General features: G+C 39.5%; 1 protein-coding gene across 17 annotated transcripts in view; it reads left to right on the forward strand.

Annotated features, from left to right (window-relative positions):
• The window catches only part of FRAS1 (Fraser extracellular matrix complex subunit 1), a 474,502-nt gene that overhangs the window by 189,858 nt on the left and 259,950 nt on the right, over nucleotides 1-24,694 (forward strand). For all 17 annotated transcript variants that reach the window (XR_003680571.1, XR_003680570.2, XR_003680569.2 and 14 more), the window contains exons 3-6: nucleotides 1,150-1,257; nucleotides 7,706-7,798; nucleotides 19,737-19,896; nucleotides 21,616-21,749. Coding sequence is in view for 14 of the 17 variants with exons in the window: in XM_024115434.2 (XP_023971202.1) it covers nucleotides 1,150-1,257; nucleotides 7,706-7,798; nucleotides 19,737-19,896; nucleotides 21,616-21,749 (495 nt within the window). In the remaining 3 variants the exon portion in view is untranslated. The remainder of the gene's footprint in view (nucleotides 1-1,149; nucleotides 1,258-7,705; nucleotides 7,799-19,736; nucleotides 19,897-21,615; nucleotides 21,750-24,694) is intronic.

Consider the following 24,694-nt stretch of genomic DNA (forward strand, 5'->3'; position numbering starts at 1 on the left):
GAACCCGTGTCTCCTGCATCGGCAGGCGGACTCTCAACCACTGCGCCACCAGGGAAGCCCCGAGTGCTGATATTCTGATGACTGTATCAAGAGTTTAGAAACTTCCCTTACTCCTCCCCAAAGTATTTGAGTAGCACTTCAATTGTTTGAGGACCAAAGGATGAGGAAGCATAGAAAGGAGGACAAAGCCTTCACTAAGCGACTTGGGAACTGAGAGCTCTTGGTTTAGAGGACCTACAGTGTGCTGGGCCCAGGACGGTGCCTGCTTTGGGTGCTCACAGTCTGGTCCAGCCAGGATAACAGGAATGTAGATGAGTGCAGTGAAGCGTGGCAGTGTATGCAGGACACAGTGGGGTCACAGAGAAGCCATGAGGAACCGCACCTGAGTGGAGGGTGCAGTGTGCAGGATTAAGGGTTAGGAAATGATTTGTTCTTGAGGTTGAGGCTTGAAGAAGCGTATTGCTTTGCAAGCTCTCTTTGGGGGAGTCAGGGCGAAGCGGGGATCCAGGTAGAGGGTAAGCTGTGAGGCCAGATAAGGGAGGCTGGGGCTGTCCAATGGCTGGACCAACTAGAGTGGATGAAACTCTCAGAACTGTGAGATTTCCCGAGAGAGAGGCGAGTGCCAGATGATGGGGTCTGTACTTTATCCCATCAGAGGTAAAGGTGAGCCATGGAATAGATGAGCATTGGTGGATGTAGTAGCAAAGAACTGGGAAGTGAAGTGTGAGGTTCTGATAGTATCTAGTGGCACAAGCTGCTCTTAGGATGCTGATTAGTGCTAATCTAGGTGTCATTTTCCTTTGAACGTGCTCCGATGGTGTCTGCTAGTTAACAGCAAAGAGAAACCTCAAGTCTGAGAGCAGCTTGTCCTCCTGAGGTTTCAGTCCAATCGATTGTTTTTACTCTGGGTATTGACAGATCCCTGCTGCATGCCCTTGTCTTTGGCTACATGGATTGACTGTGGTGAAATGGATTAGACTGCTTTTATTGCCTCTCCGGATTTAATCAATGCCCAGCAAGCACCGTGTGGGTCCGTGACTTTCCCTTGCCTTTTAATTGTTCAGGCTGTAGGGCTGTTGATGGTACCACGTTTTTGTGCTCATACCTTGACTGATCAGTTTTTAACTCAGAGCTTATGCTTCTTTGCAGGATGCCACCGTTTGGAAGCCTGATTCATGCCAGAACTGCCGTTGCCATGGTGATATCATTATCTGCAAACCTGCTGTTTGCAGAAACCCTCAGTGTGCCTTTGAGAAGGTATGGTATCCTAACTGTTTTCTAAATGTAAAGTCAGGGAATGGTAGGGTGCTTGCATTTTTTCGGTCATCTGGTTTTGACATTTTTTCCAATCTCTAATTGCAAGGTTTAGGAAATATAGGAGAGAATTTTAACATATTGTATCTAAGAATATCTTAATTCCTGTTTATTGGGCATTTACTCTGGACCAGGCACTCAAGGTTAAAACTTAAAGGTTTTATAGTGTTATCCCATTTAATATTATGTGGGGTAGGTATCTTTATCCCCACTTTACAGATGAGGAAAGTGAAGCCTGGAGATATTAGGCAACTTAATAGGATTATGCAGTTAATAAACTGTTGCCCAGAGATCTTCCCTGGGTCTGACAGATGCCACAGCTACTGATACTAACCACAACATTTTACAAGCCATTGAACGCACTGAAAGTCAGAATTGACTTCTCAAAGATGATTTTCTAAGGACATTATTTGTTGTGCAACTGATTGTATCATCATGCTGCCGTTGGGCTACCTAGGATCATAGGATAGGCTTTGACTCAAGAAATCTCCTGGTATTTAACCAAACGTGTGAGGGATAGTTCCTCCTTTTCCTTTGTTAAACTTTTTCATTTTTTTGACTACACATCTATTCTGTTAGAATTTTTTTTTTCCAAGTGCTGACTCTTTTCTTTTTAAAGTGCATTTACTTACAACAAAAAGCTTAAGCTTCAAATTTAAACATTTGAAACTCCCTGGAGAAGACCAGTTATTTTCTTTAAAACGCTTTCTGTCAATTTCACAAGCACAGTTTATTTTTCTAGTTTTATCTCTCCCCACCCCATAATAATTAATCTTGAGTCTTTATGCCGTCTAATGCTAAGAAGTTTCTGTTTGTTTCTAACACTGGAGTGAAGGTTCTGTATACCTTTAAGGGTATTTCTCAATTTTTGCATGGGTATATTTCTGAGAAGCTGCATGCACGTCAAATGTTGGTAAATTTGATAATATTTTGCTGTATGTCGTGAGGCTATTTTCTGGAGTAACCACTCCTAAAAGATCTCTGTTTTGCTTGCTGAGTAAATCTGAGCTGGTTTTGTAAGGACGATGAAGACATGCCCTCCTCCACTTCACGTGAATAATTATGGTATCATGGAAGAAGCACTGAATTAAATGTTAGAAGACATAGGCGGTATTGCTGAAAACTAAATGTGTTCTATACCAGGGGTCAGCAGACTAAATCTGGCCTCTACCTGTTTTTGCATGACTTGTGAACAAAGAATGGTTTTTACATTTTTCAGTAGTTGGAAAAAACCAACAGAGAACAGTATTTCGTGATGCGAAAGTTGTATGAAATCAAGTTTCAGTATCCATAAATAAAGTTTTATTGAAACACAGGCACACTCATTTATTTAAGTATTGTCTACAGCTGCTTTTGTGCTACAATGACAGAGTTGTGTAGTTGTGATGTAGACCATATGTGGCCCCCAAAGGCTAAAATATTTACCATCTGGCCCTTTATAGAAAAAGTTTCTGATCCTTGTTCTATACCAAGTGTGATTTTGTCCCTTCCCAATTTGTTCTTCTCCTGATTTTTCTCAGTAAATGAAAACTCCCTTCTCCCAGTTGCTCAGGCCAGAAAACTTAGTTATCATCCTCCCCACTTTCTCCCACATCCCACATCCAGTACATTAGCAAATCCCCCAGCTTTTCCTTCATGAAACAATACACTGCAGATGCAGCTTCTCTGCTTTTACTCTGGTTCAGCCTATTATCTTTTTTTTTTTTTTTTTTCCTGTATTCTCCCTGTAGCCTCTTAACTTGTTTCACTCTTTCTGTCCTTGCCTTTTTCACTGTAATCTTGATATAGCAGCCAGGGTGATCCTGTTAAAATTTAAGTAATCACGTTGCTTCTCTTCTTAAACCCCTCCAATAGCTTTTGATGGCTTCTCTTCTCACTTTGAGTAACTCCTTGCAATGTCCTATAAAGTACTGCTGTGCCCTCTGATTAATTGACTACTCTTCCTGCTTCCTCTGCTTCAGACACCAAGCCTGCTTGCTATTCCCTGGATTTGTGCCAGGCATACTTCTGCCATTAGGGCCTTTGCACCCTGCTGTTCCCATTGAAATTATCTATCTCTCTATCTATTATCTATCTATCTAATCTATCTATTTTGACCCTTTACTTCCTTTAAGTCTTTCTCAAATGCCATTCTTTTGAAATTGCAATTCTCCACCCCTTACCACACATTTCCTATTCATTTTCCATGCTTTATTTTTCTTCTTGGCACTAACTACTGTCTGACATACTCTATATTTTACTGATAGTTCTTGTTTACTATCTCTTTTATTCACCATGTATCCTCAGCACCTACAATTGCACCTGATACATGGTAGGCACTCAATAAGTATCTTTTGACTGAATGAATGAATACATGAGAGATGAAGCTAGAGAAATGGTAAGTTCAAGGTTATGGAGAGCCTTGTATGCTGTACTGTGGAGCTTGGAATTTTATTTTTAAGGTGATAGAATACTAATGAAGGCATGTGGGTAGAATGGCCAGCTTTTCTTTTTGAAAGATCTTTCTGGTTTTTCAAAGGTAATGCGTAATATTGGAGATGAGGAGATCAGTTCAGAGCCTGTGAGAATAGTCCAGATGAGAGGATGAGTACCTGAATCAGAGCACTGGTCATAGGGATCAAGAGGAAAGGGCAGCCTCAATAAGTATTTAGGGGATAAATCAGCGGAACTGAATGAAGGTAGGAGGGTGAGAGAAAGGAAAAGGAAAGGTGACTCATATATTTATGGCTTGATGACTAATTGGCTAGCTGAGCCAGAACTGATATTGAGAATATAGGAGAATGAGGAAAAGCGTCTTATCTGGGAGGAGAACAATGATTTCAGTGTGGGGCACATTGAGTTTGAAGCGTTCGTGGAAGAGCCAGGTGGATATGTCCAAAAGGCAGCTGGGTGTCTGAGTCTAAGAGGAGAAGACTTCTCAGAGGAGAAGACTGAGTTGGAGATATAATGTGGGTATCATTAGCAGGGAGACAGTAGTGTAAACCTTTTGAATTAATGAGCTCATCCAAAGAGACTGTGTGAAAAAAGAACACAAGACCAAGGAATCAGAGAAGAGAGCAGTGTTGTGGTAGCCAGGAGAGGAGGGAGTTTCCAGTAGGAGTTTGTATCAACAGTGTTGATCCCAGGTAAGGAAGTAAGTGGGAGAAGAATTTAATATGATCCATAGAATTTGGCAACATGTAGGCCACTGGCGGCCACACTGAAGTTGGTGTCGCTGAGGTGGTGGGACTGTATGCAGAGGCTCGAGGAGTGAATGGGAAGTGGGCAAAGGAAGGCCAAGTATAGGCTACTCCTTCAGGGAGCTTCACTGAGAATGGAAGAAAGAAATGGGATGTTAGGCAGACACCACCACATCCGTGAAGTTTCTTTGAACCTCCTATCCCCAACCATCGAGCCTCTTGGGTGTTGTTGTGTGCTTTGTGCTTGCCCTTTTTACAGCCCTTGACCAGACTGCAAACACTTGTTTATTTGTCTGCTGAAGGTGCTTAGTCAATATTTTTAGAATGACCAAACAAGGGAAGGGAGAAGGTTTTGTTTTGGCTTTTGATATTACTATGAAAGAGACATGATCACCTTGAGAGGGAAAGGGGGCTGACCTAGAAGAGAGAGAAAAGTTGAAGATATGGGGGATGGGGGAGACAGAGCGACAGAATTATAGAACTGGAAGAGGCCTTTAAAATGGATTTAGTCAGGCTTTCTCATTTTATAGACAAAGAAACAAACTTTTAGTTGTTTAGTCACTTGCTCAAAGATACAGAGTTAGACAGTGACACAGCCATAACAAGAACTTCAGTCTCTGGCTCATGAGCCAGTGTAATTTCTACTCCACCACGTCTTTCCTTGTGTATCTCAGGAACATGTGTTGTTATTTGCATCTGCTGGGTACACTTACATTAGCTCATGACACAAGTTAATGAATCACCGTTGTACCCTAAACTAAATTATTACTGTTATTAATAGTAACTTGTGTTCCTATCATTTAAAAAAAATTTTTTTAAAGCCCTTTTACAATGTATGTTTTGCTCATGGATTGACTGGAAATAACGAAGTGTCAATTGTAGTTCTGCTAGATATTTGTATCTATCTATCATCTCTCTATTCATCCTATTAACCGTATATAATAGATTCTGTATTCATATCCTATATCCATATAGAATAGCTAGCTATAGAGTTAGATAAATAAGGTCAGAGAGAGAGACAGAGACAGAGAAAGATTGAGAGAAAGAGAACAGAGGCATTTAGAACATTGACTATCTAACCTGGTCCTGTCAGAACCATTCTTCAGGATCTCTGAATAACATATATACAAAGAGGACAATGCCATGCAAAGGGGCACTGTATTACATTGTGGGGTTTCGGCTGCAAGCTTTAATGCAGATAGGAATAGTGTTTACCTAATCAAGCTGTTGTGAGAAATTTTATATATATATATATATATATATATATATATACACACACGACATATATCTATGTATATGTATACACACACACACACACATATATGCTTAGAAGAGTACCTGGCTATTCTAAGTACTCAGTTTTAGCTGTAATTATCATATGATCATCATCGTTATTGTTATTGTTAGTTGGTTCCTCTAGATCCTAGGCAAGCAATCTTCATTGATGTCTCTTGCCCAAGTGGCCACTTCCTAACGCTCCCAGTGCAAAGCCTGCAGGGCAATAGGCTTATGTGTTCCCTGCAGCCCACAGCTTACAAGGCTATGCAAGGTTACATGGTTAGGTAGCAAGAACTCCCTGTCTTTCTTTCTCCAAGTGCCACATGCAGAATTCTTTGCTCCTCCTTTAGCCCCAAATCACCTCTTTCATGTTCCAACAGAAGTACAATAGGTAGATGCAAGATAGGGAACATCCACTCACAAATAAAGAATATCATGTCAATAAAATGAGTTTTGAGGGCCGAATCTGAAGACCAGTTTTTATATAAATCAAAGACAACTAATTTGGGGGCACAAAATATCTCTTGAAGTCCTCAATTTTGCCTGCCTTTCTCCCTCGCTCCCTGCTTCCATATTAGAATACAAACAACACTTGGATTATCTCATTTTCTATCTGGATGCTTAGTGGAAATTAAGTTAATGTATGTTCTATATTTACTGTCTTAGTGGAGGTTAGACAAGTGTAGGTTCTACTTGGGGGTTCAGAGGGCACTTTTGTGAATAGTCATTAATGTTGAGCCGTATGTACAATTTTATAAAATCCCATATCGTATAGGTTTTATCCTTTATTAAGCAAATAAGAATTTGATGATCACTGTTACTGATATATTTATCTGTTTAGTGGATTAACAGTTGTGAAATAGTAGTCACATTTCCCACCCACTCTTGAGGATGTAGTTATGTACAATTAACATCCTCTTGTAGGTACAATTCTTTTAATGGAAGCAGCCCCCAATAACAAAGAAACATTATGACATACATAATTTTTTGAATCTACCAGCTGAATTCTTTGTAGACTTTTATTCTGTGGACAAGTCATGATTTCCTGGTTAATTCAGGATCTCCTACCATTTTTGATCAAAATCACTTATTACCCGTTCTGCCACATCTCTGGACTTGAGGAAATGCTAAGTGGAAGAGCAGGTTGAGTCAGAGGGTCTAATAGAAGGATTGGACCCCAAAGACACATGTGTGTGCCATGGTTTCAATAATCTTGGATAAACAGATCCTTCACAGTGGCAAATAGATGGTTAGTTAACATGTGACAACTTCCCAATAAATCCTAAGGTATCACGTGGAGGCCCATTCCCTTGATAGTGTCACATATTGATAGGAAACACAACTGCAATTATAGAAACCCTGATAAACAATGTAGATCTTTATTGGAGCCCAGGAATTCTATCCAGCTCCCCACAATACATGTGAGACCTCCACAGCCATGCTGTTTCCTCTCCCAGCTCTGTCCTTCAGTCACCTGCCCCTTGTGCTCTGCTACTCTGTGTCCCAGGTAAAAGTGAACATTAGAACTTTAGCTCCCCCCCTGCTGGCTCCATCAGGCGTCTATAGGATGTTAGAAGACCTGCCAGCTCTGTGGCCCTGCCCGCCCAAGTCTTCTCTTCTCGGTTTTAGGGAAATAGAGCTCTTATCCCACCCCTACTGCTTTTCTGGTGTGACACTCGGAGCATTTCTAGTGAATAAAATTCTTCACTTCATTACATGTGAAAAGATGTAGACAGTTTTCAAGGAGATTACTTTCACAAGGGGGTTCATTTTGTCTTTGAGAGAAGCTCATCTTGACAGAGAGAATCCTTTTTGTTAGTGTATTCTGTTTATCCTGTTTATTGTTGTCACCCACGGAAACTCATGAGAGTTAGTGAATCTGATGTGACTGTTCGTTGCTGCTATTTTACACCGAGCTGTTTTTAAATGCTCAGGGGGAAGTGCTTCAAATACCCGCCAACCAGTGCTGCCCTGAGTGTGTGCTGAGGACTCCTGGATCTTGCCATCATGAAAAGAAAATTCACACGGTAAGTATTTTCTGACCCATGGCTGAGTCAGTGTCTGTAGATCATTGACAAGGTAAAGCTGAGTGCTAAACTTGTGCTGACAAGAGAGGATCTTTTTCCCCTTTGTTTGGACTGTGGAGGACCTCAAGCTTATTTGACTTTCCGTGGGCATTTAGGTTTCTTGAATAAGATTAAAACTGTCCTATTTATTCCATAGGCCCACGTAAATACTTGTCAGTTGAATTCGTGTCTGTATAAAGAGTAGTCTGAGAATGCGGATGATGAAGAAGTTGTAATGCTGAATAACAAAAGGGCCACCTTGCCTTTGTGTACCACATACATTTTTTCACTTTTATAAACAACCCTGAGTAGGTGAGTAGAGCACATGTTATTACTCCTGTGTTAAAGACGGAAAAGTGGAATTGCAAAGGCTATAAGTTACTTGCCCCATATATTACCAATAAGTGGTGTAACCTGGCCTAGAGCCCTGGTGTTTTGCTCCTCATTCAGGGGTGGAGTTTCTAAACTTCCGCACTATTAACACTTCAGACTTTGTCGTGGGGGCCATCCTCTGCATTATAGAATGGTTAGCAGTATCTCTAGCCTCTAGCCACCAGTTAGTATCCTCTGAAGTCCTGACAACCAGAAATGTCTGTAGGCATGGCCACATTTCCCCTAGGGGGCAGAATGGAAATGCTCACCTCCCCCCATTTAGAACCACAGCACTAGAAATCAACTCTGAAGTTCTTTTATTATACTTTCTCATTCCAGATCCTGTGGGATTAATTTAGAGATATTAAGTACTGATTTAAAAGGACTATTGCAAGGTTTATAGTAGAAAGTATGAAAATGGGATGTGGCTGCAATTCATCTCCACTCATGCCTACATGCTCCCTCGAGGCAGCAAGTGAAGTCGAATGTGTTAGAAAGAGGCTCTTTGCTTTAATCTTCATCTTCCACCTGATACAAAACTTTCCCCAAGCTAGTGTCTCTACCCATTCAGGAGAGAGCATAGGTTAGCCGGATTTGATACACCTACTCTAGGCTGCTATTCAGTGTGTGTACCTAAAACTCAGTGAGTACAGTGCACTTTCCCCGTGGGACAGGATCACCTCACTTAAGCCACTGTCTCCACATTACCTGAGGAAGCCACTCTTTTACTTCTGCACAATGTATTGCTGACTGATACCCAAGCAGGATCTGTGCCTTCATACCGTGTATCACCTTGTGCTGCTTGATTCAGTCTGCATTATGTAGGGTGGTGGAAACTTCACACGCCACACAAGAGGATCCCTTGTGAAATGTAAAGTGCTGAAGGGCAGATTGGTGACGGAATTAATGCCAGCTCATAATGGTTGGAACAGGTGTGTGGTTCAAGGTCAAAAACCTCAAGCTGAATCTTTCAAGTGAAAGAGCCCTAGGATCCAAAATAAGGCCAGGATCTGGGGGGAACAACAGACATCTCAAATAAGAGGTTGTTCCAGGGACATGAGACATCAGAGTTCAATGACTCTTTGCATGGCCACTCTAATGATACTTGTCATTTGCTTGCACACGTGCAATCTTCTTATCTTGAATTAAGATTTCTGAGAACATTGACAATAGTTTGTCTACCTTCATAGTGAGCCTCCTTGCCTCCCACCTAACCTGGTGAACTTTTCCCAGAGTAGGTGCTCAATAAACATCAGGACTCAAACAATGAGTAAATCCCTTCTCCAGCTTATCCATGTCCTTGTCCCAAGGGCATGTTGGTCTTGGACCAACTAACCTGTGTGGTGGGCAGTTCAGGGACCGCAGATCTGCTGATGGGTTAATTAGAAATCCGCTTGGTCTCCTACTTTTTCTGGAAGAGTTTAGAAAGTCCTTCTCCCTGCCTCCCTTGCAATTCACCCCTTCGGCTCTGACACAGTACATGGGAAGTTCTAAACTGGGTAAGATCATGTCCATGCCTTGTTTTCCCATATGCAACTTTCAATATGTACTCCCCTGAAAGTGTTATCATTATATTTCTGGTACTTGATGTAACTGAGAAAAAGGCTGAATTTCAGGAATTGTAGTTTGAAGGGAAAAAAATCTCTAGTGGTCTACTTCTTCAAATAGAAACAGAAGAATGATTTTTTTTTTAAGTTGAGACAAAATCCTCAAATTTTAGTCTTAATAAAGTGAATACGATCATGTTTCTTGTCTTCCTGTTCTTCCTTCCTCTCTTTCTTCACCTTTTTAGATTCTTGCCAAATTTTTCTTAATATTATTCATTTCCTTGAGTGGGTTAAATGCTTGTCTGGGTTGGGTCTGAATCTCCCCTTGTCACTTGCATCACTAGGTTTTTTCCTGAATTTTGGAGCCTTTTCTGTTTTGCCCCCTTGGCTTGCTTGGGAAGCAGTTTCCAGAGCACCTTCCTCTCCCGCTGAACAGCGGGAATCCTCTCTCTTTTAGCCTCTGGCTTGCATCCCATAGGACGAGTTATGGAGACTCTCTCCCAGTAGTTATAAAATAGCCTGGCGCTTAAAGAGCTTTGGAATGGTGAAGTGGAAGCTTTCCCCTAAAAGAGTGATTTAGAAGAGGCTTTAGGATAGAGCAAGTGTGGTGGGAGGAGCATCTGTTAAAGTGATGCCGTCCCCAGAGAATAAAGTTGAAGAGAAGGAAAGTCAAAGGTGGGTTGAGCTCAGGGCGGCATGAAGAGGCCACCTTTAATGAAACAGCCTCACCTCATGAGGGGACCTCTTTTTCTGGCATTGTGGGCAGCACCTTGTACAGCTGACATTCCAGCAAGTCAAGACAAGTCCCCACATCTTCTCTGGAGTGAGGAAAACACTTGAGCCTTTTGGCTGACCAGGTTATTTAAGTTTTGCGTGGGCTTATTACAGCCAGCATTTGGGTGACTATTTCATCCATGACCTCCCAAAGCTATCCTTTCAAATTAGCTTTTGGATCTCTGCCCAGCCTTGCCAACCAGTTAGGGAGACAAGCCTGAAATATGTTTTCCTAAAGAGTGTTGGAATGCGTTTTCCTTGTTCTTTTCCCCATAAGTTAGCCTGTGAAAGGGAGGAGAAAGGACCTGTAACCCCTTTCTTTTCCTCTTTACTAATTTAATCTCAGCACCAGATAATGTCATGTCTTAGAAGATGGTGCTTGGAGATTCACTGAAAAGGAAAGTGGCAGGTGCTAATTCCCTAGTGCCCGCATCCGATTGAATACAGGAGTGTGGAGGGAGAGGTCTGCTTGCTTTGCCTGTCTGTGAGGCTGAAAGGAGAACTAATTTATGTGTGTGAGGCAAGAAACGAATACTGAATTCTGCAGCCTTGTTCTCTTCAAAGTAGAGGATGTAATTAAAGTATGCATGGAACATCCCCAGGTATTTAGTATTCTGGATCTATAACATCATAACAGGAACAAATTATAGGAAGAAAAATTATTTTTTTGCTCTGTCAGTAAGCCAGGCGAATACTTTATGACCTTATCTTTCCTTTGGACTTATGTCAACAGCCAAGCCGACTTGTTATTTGGCTATGCGGAAGAATATATATAAGATATTGTCTGCAGAATGTGCTTTTGGCCAGTGTCAAAATCACATATTTTCAAAAGGTATTAATGGTATTAAGATGGCACAGCTACAACACAGGTCTTGTGGGAGTATTGTTTTGTGTATGTATTATTTCTTGATTTTACAGAGCTTTCTTTTGCTTGCTACAGTGCTCGTAAAAAATACAGCTTTTGTAAATGAGTATAGAAAACACTGTGAAATTAAAAAATATCTACCTGTCATCTATCTATCTATCTATCTATCTATCTATCTATCTATCTATCTATCTATCTATCTATCTATCTATCTATCTATCTATCTATCTATCTATCTATCTATCTATCTATCTATCTATCTATCTATCTATCTATCTATCTATCTATCTATCTATCTATCTATCTATCTATCTATCTATCTATCTATCTATCTATCTATCTATCTATCTATCTATCTATCTATCTATCTATCTATCTATCTATCTATCTATCTATCTATCTATCTATCTATCTATCTATCTATCTATCTGCCTATCTATCAGCATGTACCAAACCCCTTGATCTCTGGTCCCCCTCTGCTGAGAGAGGTGTCACTGATTTAGGGATAAGAGTAGGAGATGAAAATGGAGGAGACTCATGTGACTTTTCTCAAAGAAAGAGGTGAGAATACTTCCTTTCCATCATTCTGTGCACTTTGGATCACTGTCTGGGCTTCTGTGGCTTTGACATCAAGAGTGGAGTCTCCCTGATGAATGTTCTTTGTTATTCCCATAATTCTCAAGCTTATTGTGAAGGGAGAATCCCTTGCTTAATTTTATGTCTCTTGAGTTAGATAATAGATTCACGTCATTAGAGAGCTTGAAGGTACCGAAGAGATTAGTAAATACAGCCCTCTCATTTTACAGCTGAGAAAACTTTGGTGATTGACAAGTTATTATAATTAATTTTTGTGGCCTCGTCTGGGAGGTGGTATGATTGCAAATGTTTAAGAAATGACAGGTAGTGTTTCTCAGTAGTGACAAAAACAAGCTCTTGTTTTAATGAAATGTCTAGATGTTTAGAAGCAATCTCCTAACTTTTAGTAGAATAAAGACATTCACTTCAAGTTGTTTTATAAGCAGCTTTCAAATTTTACTTTATTTCAGATATGTAAATGATTCATTACTTTGCTCTCTGATGACTAAAGTGAATATTTGTTTATTGGTGAAAATTTGGAAAATAGAAAAGTATGAAAGCAGAAAAAAATCCACTAGTAATCTCCAAGCTATGAAAACCACTATTGCTTCCTCAGGTTTTTTTTTGTTGTGGGCGGGGGCTGGCAGTGAATATGGATGGATGGATAGATAGATAGATAGAGAAACATGTTTTTACATAATTGTAATTATACTATGTATACAGTTTATAGCTTGCTTTTTTATATAACATTATGTTGTAAATAGTTCCCCAGCATACTCTTGGAGAACATGATTTCCTATTATTAGGCATTTGGGTAGCTTCCAATATTCAGTAAAATATTTCCAATTTCACTCTGAAGAACAATGAGATGGAATTCCTTGTATTTAAACTTTTTTGTGTGTCATTGATCATTTTCTCCAGATAACTTCTTAAAAGTGAAATTAGTAGGTCAAAGCATCTAAAGACTTTGAGTATTGAATCTGTGACATCTGTGGTCATTAAAATTCAATTTTAAGTTGTCTGTGTCTAATGATAAACCCAGTGGGACTATCATGGATAGTATAGCTTCTTTTCAGGTCTGATTACCTAGGGTAGGCCCCGCCTGGCTGAGTTGTTCCAGGTGCTATCATGAGAGAAGGCTCTGTGTAGAATTCCACTCCATTGCAGCTTCACTAACAATAGCTACTATGAATTTTAAACACTTTCCATATCTGATATTAAAAGATATTATCTAATTTTATTTTAAATAATATTTCTTTGCAGTTAATAAAGTTGAATATTCCATAAGCTGGTTGCTATTTTTTTCCATTGGGATGTTTTTTCTTTTTCTTTAAATTGAGGTATAGTTGACTTACAATATAATATTAGTTTCAGGTGCACAGCATAGTGATTCAATATTTTTATACATCATGATATGATCACTGCTATGAGTCTAGCTACTGTCTGTTATCATACAAAGTTATTACAATATTACTGACTATAGTCTCCATGCTGTACATTACATCCCCATGAGTTATTTATTTTATAACTGGAAGTTTGTACCTCTTAGTCCCCTTCACCTATTTCACCCCCACATATCCGCTCTGCTCTGATAACCACCTGCTTGTTCTCTGTATCTGAGCCTGTTTTCGTTTGGTTTTGTTTATTCGTTTGTTTTGTTTTTTAGATTCCATATATAAGTGAAGTCATACAATATTTGTCTTTCTCTGTCAGACTTATTTCACTAAGCATAATATCGTCTAGGTCCATCCACGTTTTTGCAAATGGCAAAATTTCATTTTTTATGGCTGAGTAATATTCCTGTGTGTGTGTGTGTGTGTGTGTGTGTTTGTGTGTGTGTGTGTGTTTGTGTGTGTGTGTGTGACATCTTCTTTATCCATTCATCTCTTGATGGACACTAGGTTGCTTCCATATCTTGGCTATTACAAATAATGTTCCAGTGAACATTGGGGTGCATATATCTTTTTGAATTAGTGTTTTTGTTTTCTTCAGATAAATACCCAGAAGTGGAATTACTGGATCATGTGGTAGTTCTATTTTTAATTTTTCCTCAAAAATTAAATCTCCATACTGTTTTCCAAGTGACTATATCAATTTACATTCCCACCAACATTACATGTGGGTTCCCTTTTCTTTACATCCTTGCCAACTCTTGTTATTTCTTGTCTTTTTGATAATAGCCATTCTGACAGGTATGAGGTGATATCTCACTGTGGTTTTGATTTGTATTTCCCTGATAACTAGTGGTGACTAGTGATGTTAAACATCTTTTCGTGGTCCTGTTGGCCATCTTTATGTCATCTTTGGAAAAATGAATATTCAGGTCCTCTGCCCATTTTTTAATTGGACTTTTTTTGTTATTGAGTTGTATGTGTTCTTTTTATATTTTGGATATTAACCCCTTACAGATGTATCATTTGCAAATATTTTCTCCCATTCAGTGGGCTGCCTTTTCATTTTGTGGAGGTTTCCTTCACTGTGCAAAAGCTTTTTAGTTTGATGTAGCCCCATTTGTTTATTTTTGCTTTTGTTTCCCTTGCCTGAGGAGACAGAACAAAAAAATATTGCTAAGACCCATGTCAAAGAGTGTACAACCTATGTTTTCTTCTAGGAGTTTTATGATTTCAGGTCTTATATTTAAGTCTCTAATCCATTTTGAGTTTATTTTTGTATATGGTATAAGAAAATGGTATAGTTTCATTCTTTTACATGTAGCTGTCCAGTTTGTCCAGCATCACTTATTGAAGAGGTCATCCTTTCTCTATTGTATATTCTTGCCTTCTTTGTTGTAGATTAATTGACCACAATGGTGACTTTATTTCTGGGCTCTCTATTCTGTTCCACTGACCTATGTGTCTGTTTTTATGCCAGCCCCATACTGTTTTGATTTCTATAGCTTTGTAGTATAGTTTGAAATCAGGGAGCTTTGTTCTTCTTACTCAAGACGGCTTCAGCTATTTGGAGTCTTCTGTGGCTCCATACAAATTTTAGAACTATTTGTTACAGTTCTGTGAGAAATACCATGAGTATTTTGATAGAGATTGAGTTGAATCTGTAGATTACTTTGGGTAATATGAACATTCTAACAATATTAATTCTTCCATAGCATGAGCACAACATACCTTTCCATTTCTCTTTCAGTTTTTTTCATTGATGTCTTTTAGTTTTTAGAGTACAGGACATTCACTTCCTTAGTTAAATTTATTCCTAGGTATTTTATTCTTTTTGATGCAATTGTAAATTGGATTGTTTTCTTTATTATTATGTAATGACCACATTTATTCTTTTTATTATAGTCTTTGTTTTAAAATCTGTTTTGTCTGATCAGAGTAGTGCTACTCCAGCTTTCTTTTCATTTCCATTTGCATGGAATATCTTTCTGTCCTTTCCCTTTCAGGCTATGTGTGTTTTTAGATCTGAAGTGAGTCTGTTGAATGCAGCATATAAATGGGTCTTTTTTTTTTTTTATCTATTCACTCTATGTCTTTTGATTGAAGCATTTATTCCATTTACATTTAAAGTGATTATTGGTAAGTATGTACTTGTTGCTATTTAGTTAATTGTTTTCTGGTTATTTTGGGTACTTCTTTGTTCCTTTCTTCTTCTTTTAGTCTCTTCCCTTGTAGTTTGATGATTTTCTTTTTATTTTTTGTGTATCTATTGTAGATTTTTGGTTTGTGGTTACATTAAGGTTCATAATATTGATTGAGATATATATATATATATATATATATATATATGGCTATTGGTTTTAAGCTGATAGTTACTTAAGTTTGAACACATTCTAAAAGCACTACATTTTTAGTCCCCCCCCCATGTTTTATGTTTTTAATGTCATGTTTTACATCTTTTTATTTTGTATATTCCTTAACTACTAATTGTAGTTTTAGTTGATTTTACAATTTTTGCTTTTCAAATTTTACCTGCTTTTTCACTAGTTGATCCATTACCTTTACTATATATTTGCCTTTACCAGTGAGATTTTTTTTGTTCATATATTTTCATATTTCTAGTTATGACCTTTTCTTCTCTGCTTAAAGAAGACCCTTTAACACTTCTTGTAAGGTCAGTTTAGTGGTGATGAAATCTTAGTTTTTGCTTGTCTGGGAAGCTCCTTATCTTGCCTTCAATTCCGAATGATAGCCTTGCTGGGCAGAGTATTCTTGGTTATAAGTTTTTTTTTTCCTTTCAGCACTTTAAATATATAATTCTACTCCCTTATGGCCTGCAAAGTTTCTGCTGAAAAATCAGTTGATAGCCTATGGGATTTCCCTTGAATATTATGCATAGTATTCCTCTTGCTGCCTTTGAAATTCTCTCTCTGTCCTTTGCCTTATTAATCATGATGTGTCTTGGAGTGGATCTCTTTGGGTTCATCTTCTTTGGGACTATTTCCTTCCCCATGTTAGGGAAGTTTACGGCCATTATTTCTTCAAATAAGTTTTCTGCCCCTTTCTTTCTCTCTCCTCCTTCTGAGATCCTAATAATGCAAATGTTAGTATGCTTGATGTTGTCTCAGAGGTTCCTTAAACTATTCTCATTTTTACAAATTCTTTTTTTTTTCCTTTGTGCTGTAATGATTGGGTGATTTCCATTAGTCTGTCTTCCATGTTGCTTATATATTCTTCTGTAACATCTAATCTGCTCTTGATTCCCTCCAGCATATTTTTCCTTTTAATTATTGTATTCTTCAGTTCTGATTGTTTTTTTTTTTAACATTTTCTATCTCTTTGTTGAAGTTTTCACTGTGTTCTACCATTCTTCACCTAATTTCTATAAGCATCTTTATAACCATTGCTTTGAATTCTTTATTAGGTAAATTACTTATCTTTATTTCATTAGAGTTTTTTTTCCTGGGGTTTTATCTCGTTCTTTCTTTTGGAACAATTTCTTTTCTTTTCTCATTTGTTTGATTTTCTGGGTTTGCTTCTGTGAATTAGGTGAAAAAGTTATCTCTCCTGGTCTTAAAGGTGTGGCCTTGTGTAGAATTGTTCCTATGTAGATTTTGTGTGCCAGGTGGCCTTGGCAGTTGGGGCTGGAGCAGGATGGCAGGGGTGGGTTTTAGGGCATGTCAGGCAGGGCTGGGGCCTCCCTGGCAAGATGCCTGGAACTTAAGTGGACACTGGCCAAAGCTTTCCTGAGCTGGATTGGGGTTGCTACCTTGGTGGCATGGCTAGAGGTGGAGTGGGCACAGGCTGGAAGGTTTGCTGGGTCCACCTTGGCAGGCTGGCTAGAGGGCCAGGTTCTTTTCAAACCACTGCCTCTGTGCTGGGACTCAGAGAGAGTGAGTTTGTGCATAAGCCCTTTAAGAGGGGAGTCTTCATTTTCTATAGCTCTCTGGCTTTCCCCAGTTAAGTCCCACAGGTTTTCAAATCCAGTTATGGGGTCTCATCTTCCTGGTGCAGGTCTCAGGGCTGTGGTGCCCAATGTGGGGCTGGAACTCCTTACTTCTTAGGGAGGTCCTCCAAGTTTGTGATATCCATTCGGCTTTTGAGTTTCCTGCCAGGGGTATGGGTCACCTCCTACCCATCTCAATGGGGTTTTTTTCTTTATATTCTTAATTGTAGAAGAGCTATTCTGCTAGTCTGCAGGTTGTTCTTAGAGAGAGTTGTTCTATATGTAGTTGTAATTTTGGTGCATCCATGGGAGGTGGTGAGCTCAGAATCTTCCTACTCTACCATCTTGATCTTGCCTCCAGTTTTTTCTTATTGCTTGTAAATGATTTTATATAGTAGAGTATAATTCTAATTAATATAATTTGCAGTTTTAAAAAATCAGTTTGTCATTTGCCTTTTAAATTTTTTTAATAATGAATATTTGAGAGACTTAAAATTTTAACTCATCAGAACCTATTAATTTTTCTCTTACAACTCCTTCCTTTGCTTTTAGGCTTAGGCCTTCAAAGCATAAAGGTCAATTGCCTGCTATCTTTTATTAGCCAATAGTTTATTAGCAAGTTGTGGACTTGCCCATTTATATGCTACACTAAATTTGAAATTTTATATTTTATTGTAGAAGAAGTAAAAATCGATAGGAGAGGACGTGGCCTTAGCATCCAAGTCTGTTGCCGTGATCACAGTCAGCACATAGGTGTGAAAAGGAGTAGGAAGACCATGGACTCATGCAGTGGAGAGAAGGGAGAGGATTGAGCACCTCCTACCTGCCACTCCCCTTGCTGGCTCTTTAACAACTGCCTTGTTTAATCTTTACAATAACCAAGTGCACAAGATATCATCATACCATTTAAGTTTTCTAGACCAGGAAGCTGAAATCTAGAAAGATTACATCACACTCATAGTCCCCAAGTCAGGGAGGGCTGAGCTTGGATCTGAGAACATGCATGCATCCAAGGAAATCCTTGGTTCATCCAACTCAGTGCAGTCCTTGCATTTCTGCCCTCTTGTACTCCCAGTAAGTCCACCTAAAGAAAGTAATTTTCATGATGGTAAGGTGAGGAATTGGTTCCCAAATAATTGGATGACCGTGACTACCTATTACTATTATTGTTACAATAATAGCACAGGTTATTAGTAATTCCAAAATATCAGACTTGGCATGCTTGCAACCTGGCAGCAATTTGCAGAATAAAGGGGCAGTGACTTGTTTAAGTAAGACAGAGTCCTTTTGTGTTTGAGAGAGGTGAATAATTATTCTGGATGCTGGCTTGAGGAGAAGCCAGAGGATGTTTCTTTTCTATGCTTCTCAGTGATACAGTTGAAATCCTCAGATTATATTTAGATGACTGAGCCCTGGGTGTGTGTGATGTTTTTAATAGAAGTCTATATATGATTTGTGCTGAATCAGATATCATCATATGCTACATTTAATAGAGGCAAAGGAATACAATATTTAAGAAAATGTTATAAGAGGAAAACTTTATGGATTAAGCTCAATTTTTGTGTGTACATTTTTTAAAAGGCCACCATCATTCCTCTCTGCCATTGAGAACATAACGTATTTTGACAGCTACATCCCCAAGCAGTCAACCTACTTGTAGCTTTTTACATTCAGGGTTTACCCCTGCCCTCACTCTGCATCACATCTGAGAGGGACCCATTTAGATACTTTTGGTGCTTAGTAAATCATATAACTCAAAACATAGATCTGTTAGATCACCGATACAGTGCCAGCTTTGGGAATGTCGTATCCCAGCCTAAAGTGGGCTAGGGACATTCTGTGTGTGTAGATGGACACCCTCGCCAGGAATGAGTTTGCTCTACAATTTGGACCAGGTGCCTCCTGCTGGCTATGACAGGTTCCCTGGGTCCATAAGATCACTGGAACGGGAGAGAGAGAAAGAGGGGTGGGGGGAGGGAGAGAGAGAGAGAGAGAGAACACAAATATGGGAACTCATCAGGGTAAAAAAAAGCATAATACAGAGTGGGAGCTATATTGAAAATAATATAACCTTTATAAAGAATTCAGTAGATATACGTGTATGTGTGCATATTTTACTTTGGTCTTCATAGAATTTTTTAAATGATGGGATTGGGGTCATTTTTATTTTATTTTTGTGCTTTTCTGAAATTTTCAAATGTAAAAGTGTAGGGATAAAAAAGGAAAATACAACTCAATTTTAAAATTGATCTCTGACTTGGAATATTGCAAACCCTGGTCTCAGCCTTGCAAACCTAGATCCTTCTTCCATCTCTCCTGAGCTCCATCCTTCATTTGTTTAAGAGAAGGCTTGTTTCTGTTTGGTCAAATGAAAGTCTATATTCTGACAATGATTTTCTTTTCTTTTTCTTTTTTGCCTAACGCACAGCATGGGACAGAGTGGGCCTCCTCCCCATGCAGTGTGTGCTCTTGCACTCATGGGGAAGTCCGATGCACCTCCCGACCATGCACACCCCTGTTGTGTGGACACCAGGCGCTGGAATTCATCCCTGAAGGAAGCTGCTGCCCAGTCTGTGTGGGCCCTGGGAGTGAGTATGAGCTTGTAGAGAGAGACCCCCTTTGCCTTTGAGGTTTACCTGGTGACATCCCAACTCTTCTCTTTCTTGCTCAGTGTGGTACAAAGATCCCTAACCCCATTCCTTATTGGAACCGAGATGTAGCCTTGCACGTGGCAGAAGCGATGTTGCAGAGACTGACCTCCATTCCAAACTTGAGATTCTGAGACTCTCTGATTTATTATTTTGCCTTGGCCAGATGCAATCCCTCTGTGTTCATAGCTCCTAAGAAGGAAAGGGAGGAAGGACAAGACCCTTTGCTGTGATTGCATAAGGCCAAGGTATTATTAGTTCCTCTTGCCTCTCGGTGGAGAGAAGAACGAACAAATCACTTCTCCATCATGTAGTAACACTACCACTAATTCTGCTGGCTGGTCTTTCAGTTGACATAACATCTTTCTCCAAAACACACCAGGTAGGAAGCAGGTATTTCATTTGTCTTTATGGCCTCTTCGCTGTGGAGATTATGCCTGCCTGCAAACCAAGGCATGGCTCAGCAAGCCAGGGGCGTGCTTCCAGACCCTCTCCTTAGAATCCATGCTTGGACCACGTACCCTTTTATTACATTTGAGGGATATATGTCCCTTTCCATTTTTATAATTAAGTAGTGTTGACTTCACGATAAATATGAATTATTGTCATTTCTGTATTATATTCTCTCCTGGCGTATAATAGCTAAAATTACTCTTTTTAAATAGCACCTGGAAGCTACACTCTATCCTTACCTTTTCCCTTTAAAAAGATCTCTGGTTTCTTTCTGATCCCCAGTTATTCCATTCCTGGTGACCGTTTACCCTGGAGAACCCTTCTGGGGATGAAAAAGTATGGTTTGGAAAGGATGAAAGTAGAATGCATTCCTCATGTATTTCAAATGTCATCCACCAAAAAGGGACGGGCAGCTGCTTTGGGCCAAATAACCCTACAAGTAAAAAATACTCCAACAACAGAGTTTAGGGATGGGGTAGAGAGTGGGCTGTCTGGGTTTGTGGGCTCCTTTCTTACATTTTAGGGTGCTTTCTTGTTGGCTGTCCATGAGAAAGATCTATTGGGAGCGTTTTGCCTGGAGAGATTAGAGGATTAGCCAGCACCAACTCCATAATTTACTGGGCACATAATAAAAATGCAGGGCCCCTTGTTCAAAAAGCAGGGGGAAAAAGCTTTTATTTTCTTCCGTGGTTTTTGCAACCCGTCCTGTTTTTAATTTATTATTCATGTCACACTCCCTAAGGCACGGGGATATTTGCTGGGTGGGTAAGACCTCCCCCACCATGGGTGCCCCGGGTCCCCCTGCTACTTGGTGCTTAGGGTACATGCACTCCCCAGGCACCCACACCCAGGTCCCTGCTATGGTTGGAGGGTGGCAGCTTTCACTGGGCATGGATTTGGGGTCAGGCTCCTGAGAACCCAGAAGGCAAAGAGGCAGCGGGGAGGTAGGGCCACGCATGAGTGAGACCCCAAACCCCTAGCACACGCTACCTGTCGCACCAGACTTCACTTACGAAACTCAGAGAGAAAGTTAAGAACTCCATACAGTGACTGCAGAGCAATACCCCAAGCATGGGGCCCCGTTGCTTGCACTGTGCCCCTGAGCACAGGGCCCTGTGTGACTGCACTGGCCGCACACGCATGCAGTCGGCCCTGGGATCAGCAAGTAAAATTCCCCCAGTAATCCTTATTGCTCTGACCTTCCAGAACCCTGTTCCTACGAAGGCCGTGTGTTTCAGGATGGGCAGGACTGGCCATTGAGTCAGTGCGCCAAGTGTGTGTGTAGAAACGGGGTCGCCCAGTGCTTCGCAGCTCAGTGTCATCCTCTGTTTTGTAACCAGGTAAGGAAGACAGCCTCAGAATGGATCCTTCACAGACTGTTAACTTCACTGTTCAGGAACTTGGAGTCTCTTCTGAGATTTTGTCAGGCAGACCTCAGAAGTACTGAGAGCAAGAAGCAAAGGCGGTTTTATTTTCCTTATACTTTTGGAGACCACCCCTGAGAGATTTCTTTTACCCTTAGATGCTACAGATAGGTCTAATTACCAGCCATTTAGGCTAATTGTTACATAATGAAACTGAGCCTTCAGGGTACACATAAAGAAGCCGCCAAACTCTGGTTGCAGATGTTCCAAAAATGTGAAGCTAAACATCTGGAAAGTTCAGTAAGATGATCAGGATTGTTATTGTTTTTCAATGCATAGGTATAGTCTGCTTTTTAAAGACGTATACATGTCTTTGAACCTGATTATCCAGATGTACCTTATTTAATTTTTATTAGATAATGATTCAAATTATCAAAGGATTTTCTCCAGGGAGATTTAAAATAGGGAGACCTTGTTCTTCATTTAAAGCTGATCTGATTTTCAAAACATTAGGCTCTTCACACAGATTTACAATAGAAAATCAATTGCAAATAAATTTGGTGTACATGGTATTTTATAGTTTTTTCTTCTTCCAGTAGCTCCTATGGATGTTTCTTAGCAGTTGACAGATAACCATGAAAGGAGTTTGCCTCCAGGTGAAAAATAGCTCATTTTTTGAACTAAGAAAAAGCTGGAAGCCAACATTCAGTTGATACAGTGCAGTACTTTGTGTCAAATAAAACAAAATCAATAACGTGGCGTACTGTGACAATTGGGCAATATTTTTAAAGGCAGACAAAAGGCAATTAGGCAAGAAATGCTAAATGCCAAATAAAGGGAAAATGTATCAATTGAAAGACTAGATGGTATTACCCACACTACAGCAGCTACTGCACACATGTCACACCTCTCAATTCATCACAAAGTCTTGTCCTAGCTTTCAGATTACAAATGAGTTTCTTGGTAGAGTTGCATAATATCGTACATTCAGAAGATATTGTGGTGTTGGGGCATTTTGATTCACACATTCCAGGCTTTAGTCCCCTTGTGTAAGAAGGTTAATTGAACAGTTTGCCACCATTACAATAAGGGAGGTGGGAGGATGGATAGAGGAAACACTCCATTGTGAACCTTCTGCTTTAAGTCTTTAAAAACTTAACCCTGACTGCATATCAGAGGTTAGCTTGGAATAATTGAAAGTACTGGTTCCCATTCTAAAAAAAACATTAAAGATAAATTCTAGCTTCAAACAGTACTCACTTATAGTTTGCATTGTTTAACTTAAAAAGATGAAATCTGTTGCCATACTTTAGAGCTAATTGCTATGCAAGCATTCTGAAGTCTTGGAAATAGATTGATCTTAATCACTCTTGCATCAAGTCTATAGTTTTGCCTTGACGTTAAAAAATACCCAACTGTCAGACTATTTAACCCATTTTTCTTGATTTAATATCACTATTAACCATTGGGTGTTCTGATGATATAAAGAGGTGCTGTAGAATTAGCGCCTTTGTTGGAAACATTCTCACGGCCACCATCTGCCCATCACCGTCCCCACACTGGGGGCATATATTATGTGCTAATCATTAATTTTAAGAGCTTTTAATTTGCGTAACAACCCTATGAAGTAGGAGCTATTATCATCATCCCATGTTATAGTAGATAAAACTGAGATACAGAGTTTAAGTAATTTGCTCAAGGTACCACAGTTATGAACTGTCATTGCTTCTAACCTAGGCAGTTATACATCACCACCTCAACAGACCACACCTGACATATTTTTAACCATCACACTATATCGCCTCCCAAAATGATGAGTTACATATCATTTATGTATAATAATAATCACAAAACAATAGTTGCTAACATCATTGAGCATGATTGCAAGCCTTTTATATGTGTTAACTCATTCATTTTTTAAAGCTCATTCATTTAAAAAAAACCCACAAGTTCATCAGAAGAAATGCATTTCCAGGTCTTGAGCTTTAGAAAAATTTGATTTTTAATATAAAGTGTTTTTTAAATTGTAAAGGGAATCTGTATTCCTTAAGGAAAGTTTGCAAAAAGCGGAAAAGCAGAAAAGAAAATGATCTTCCATATTTCCACCATTCCAAAAGATCACAATAGAATTTCTTTTGAAATTCATTCCAATTTTTTGGTAGGCAAATGTGGATATATTTGTTTGCATAGTTATAATCAGATGTTAGGAGTTAGTGATCATCTCTGACAACAGGAGAAATTCCTGTGTTCAAATAAGGGGTTGTTCCCTTAGTGGGTGATGTAAATTCATACTGAAATTGCTTGCCTTCAGCTTCTGTCCAGACGCCTTGTGAACAGAGCCCTAGCCCATCCACATTTTTGTAGGTTAATTAAAATGTTCAGTCTGATGAGAGTTCTTCCTGATACTATTATCACCAATTTTTTTAATAGATCTTTATTGGAGTATATTTGCTTCACAATACTGTGTTAGTTTCTGTTGCACAACAAAGCGAATCAGCCACATGAATACACATGTCCCCATATCCCCTCCCTCTTGAGTCTGCCTCCCACCCTCCCTATCCCAGCCCTCTAGGTCATCGCAAAGCACTGAGCCGATCTCCCTGTGCTATGCTGCTGCTTCCCACCAGCCAACTATTTTACATTCAGTAGTGTATATATGTCGATGCTACTCTCACTTTGCCCCAGCTTCCCCCTCCCACCCCATGTCCTCAAGTCCATTCTCTATGTCTACCTCTTTATTCCTGCCCTGCAACTAGGTTCATCAGTACCAATTTTTTTCTTTTAGATTCTGTGTATATGCGTTAGCATACGGTATTTGTTTTTCTCTTTCTGACTTACTTCACTCTGTATGACAGACTCTAGGTCCATCCATCTCACTACAGATAACTCAATTTCATTTCTTTTTATGGCTGAGTAATATT

The sequence above is a fragment of the Physeter macrocephalus genome, chromosome 7, assembly GCF_002837175.3.
Source record: "Physeter macrocephalus isolate SW-GA chromosome 7, ASM283717v5, whole genome shotgun sequence".
Classification (NCBI taxonomy): Eukaryota; Metazoa; Chordata; class Mammalia; order Artiodactyla; family Physeteridae; genus Physeter; species Physeter macrocephalus.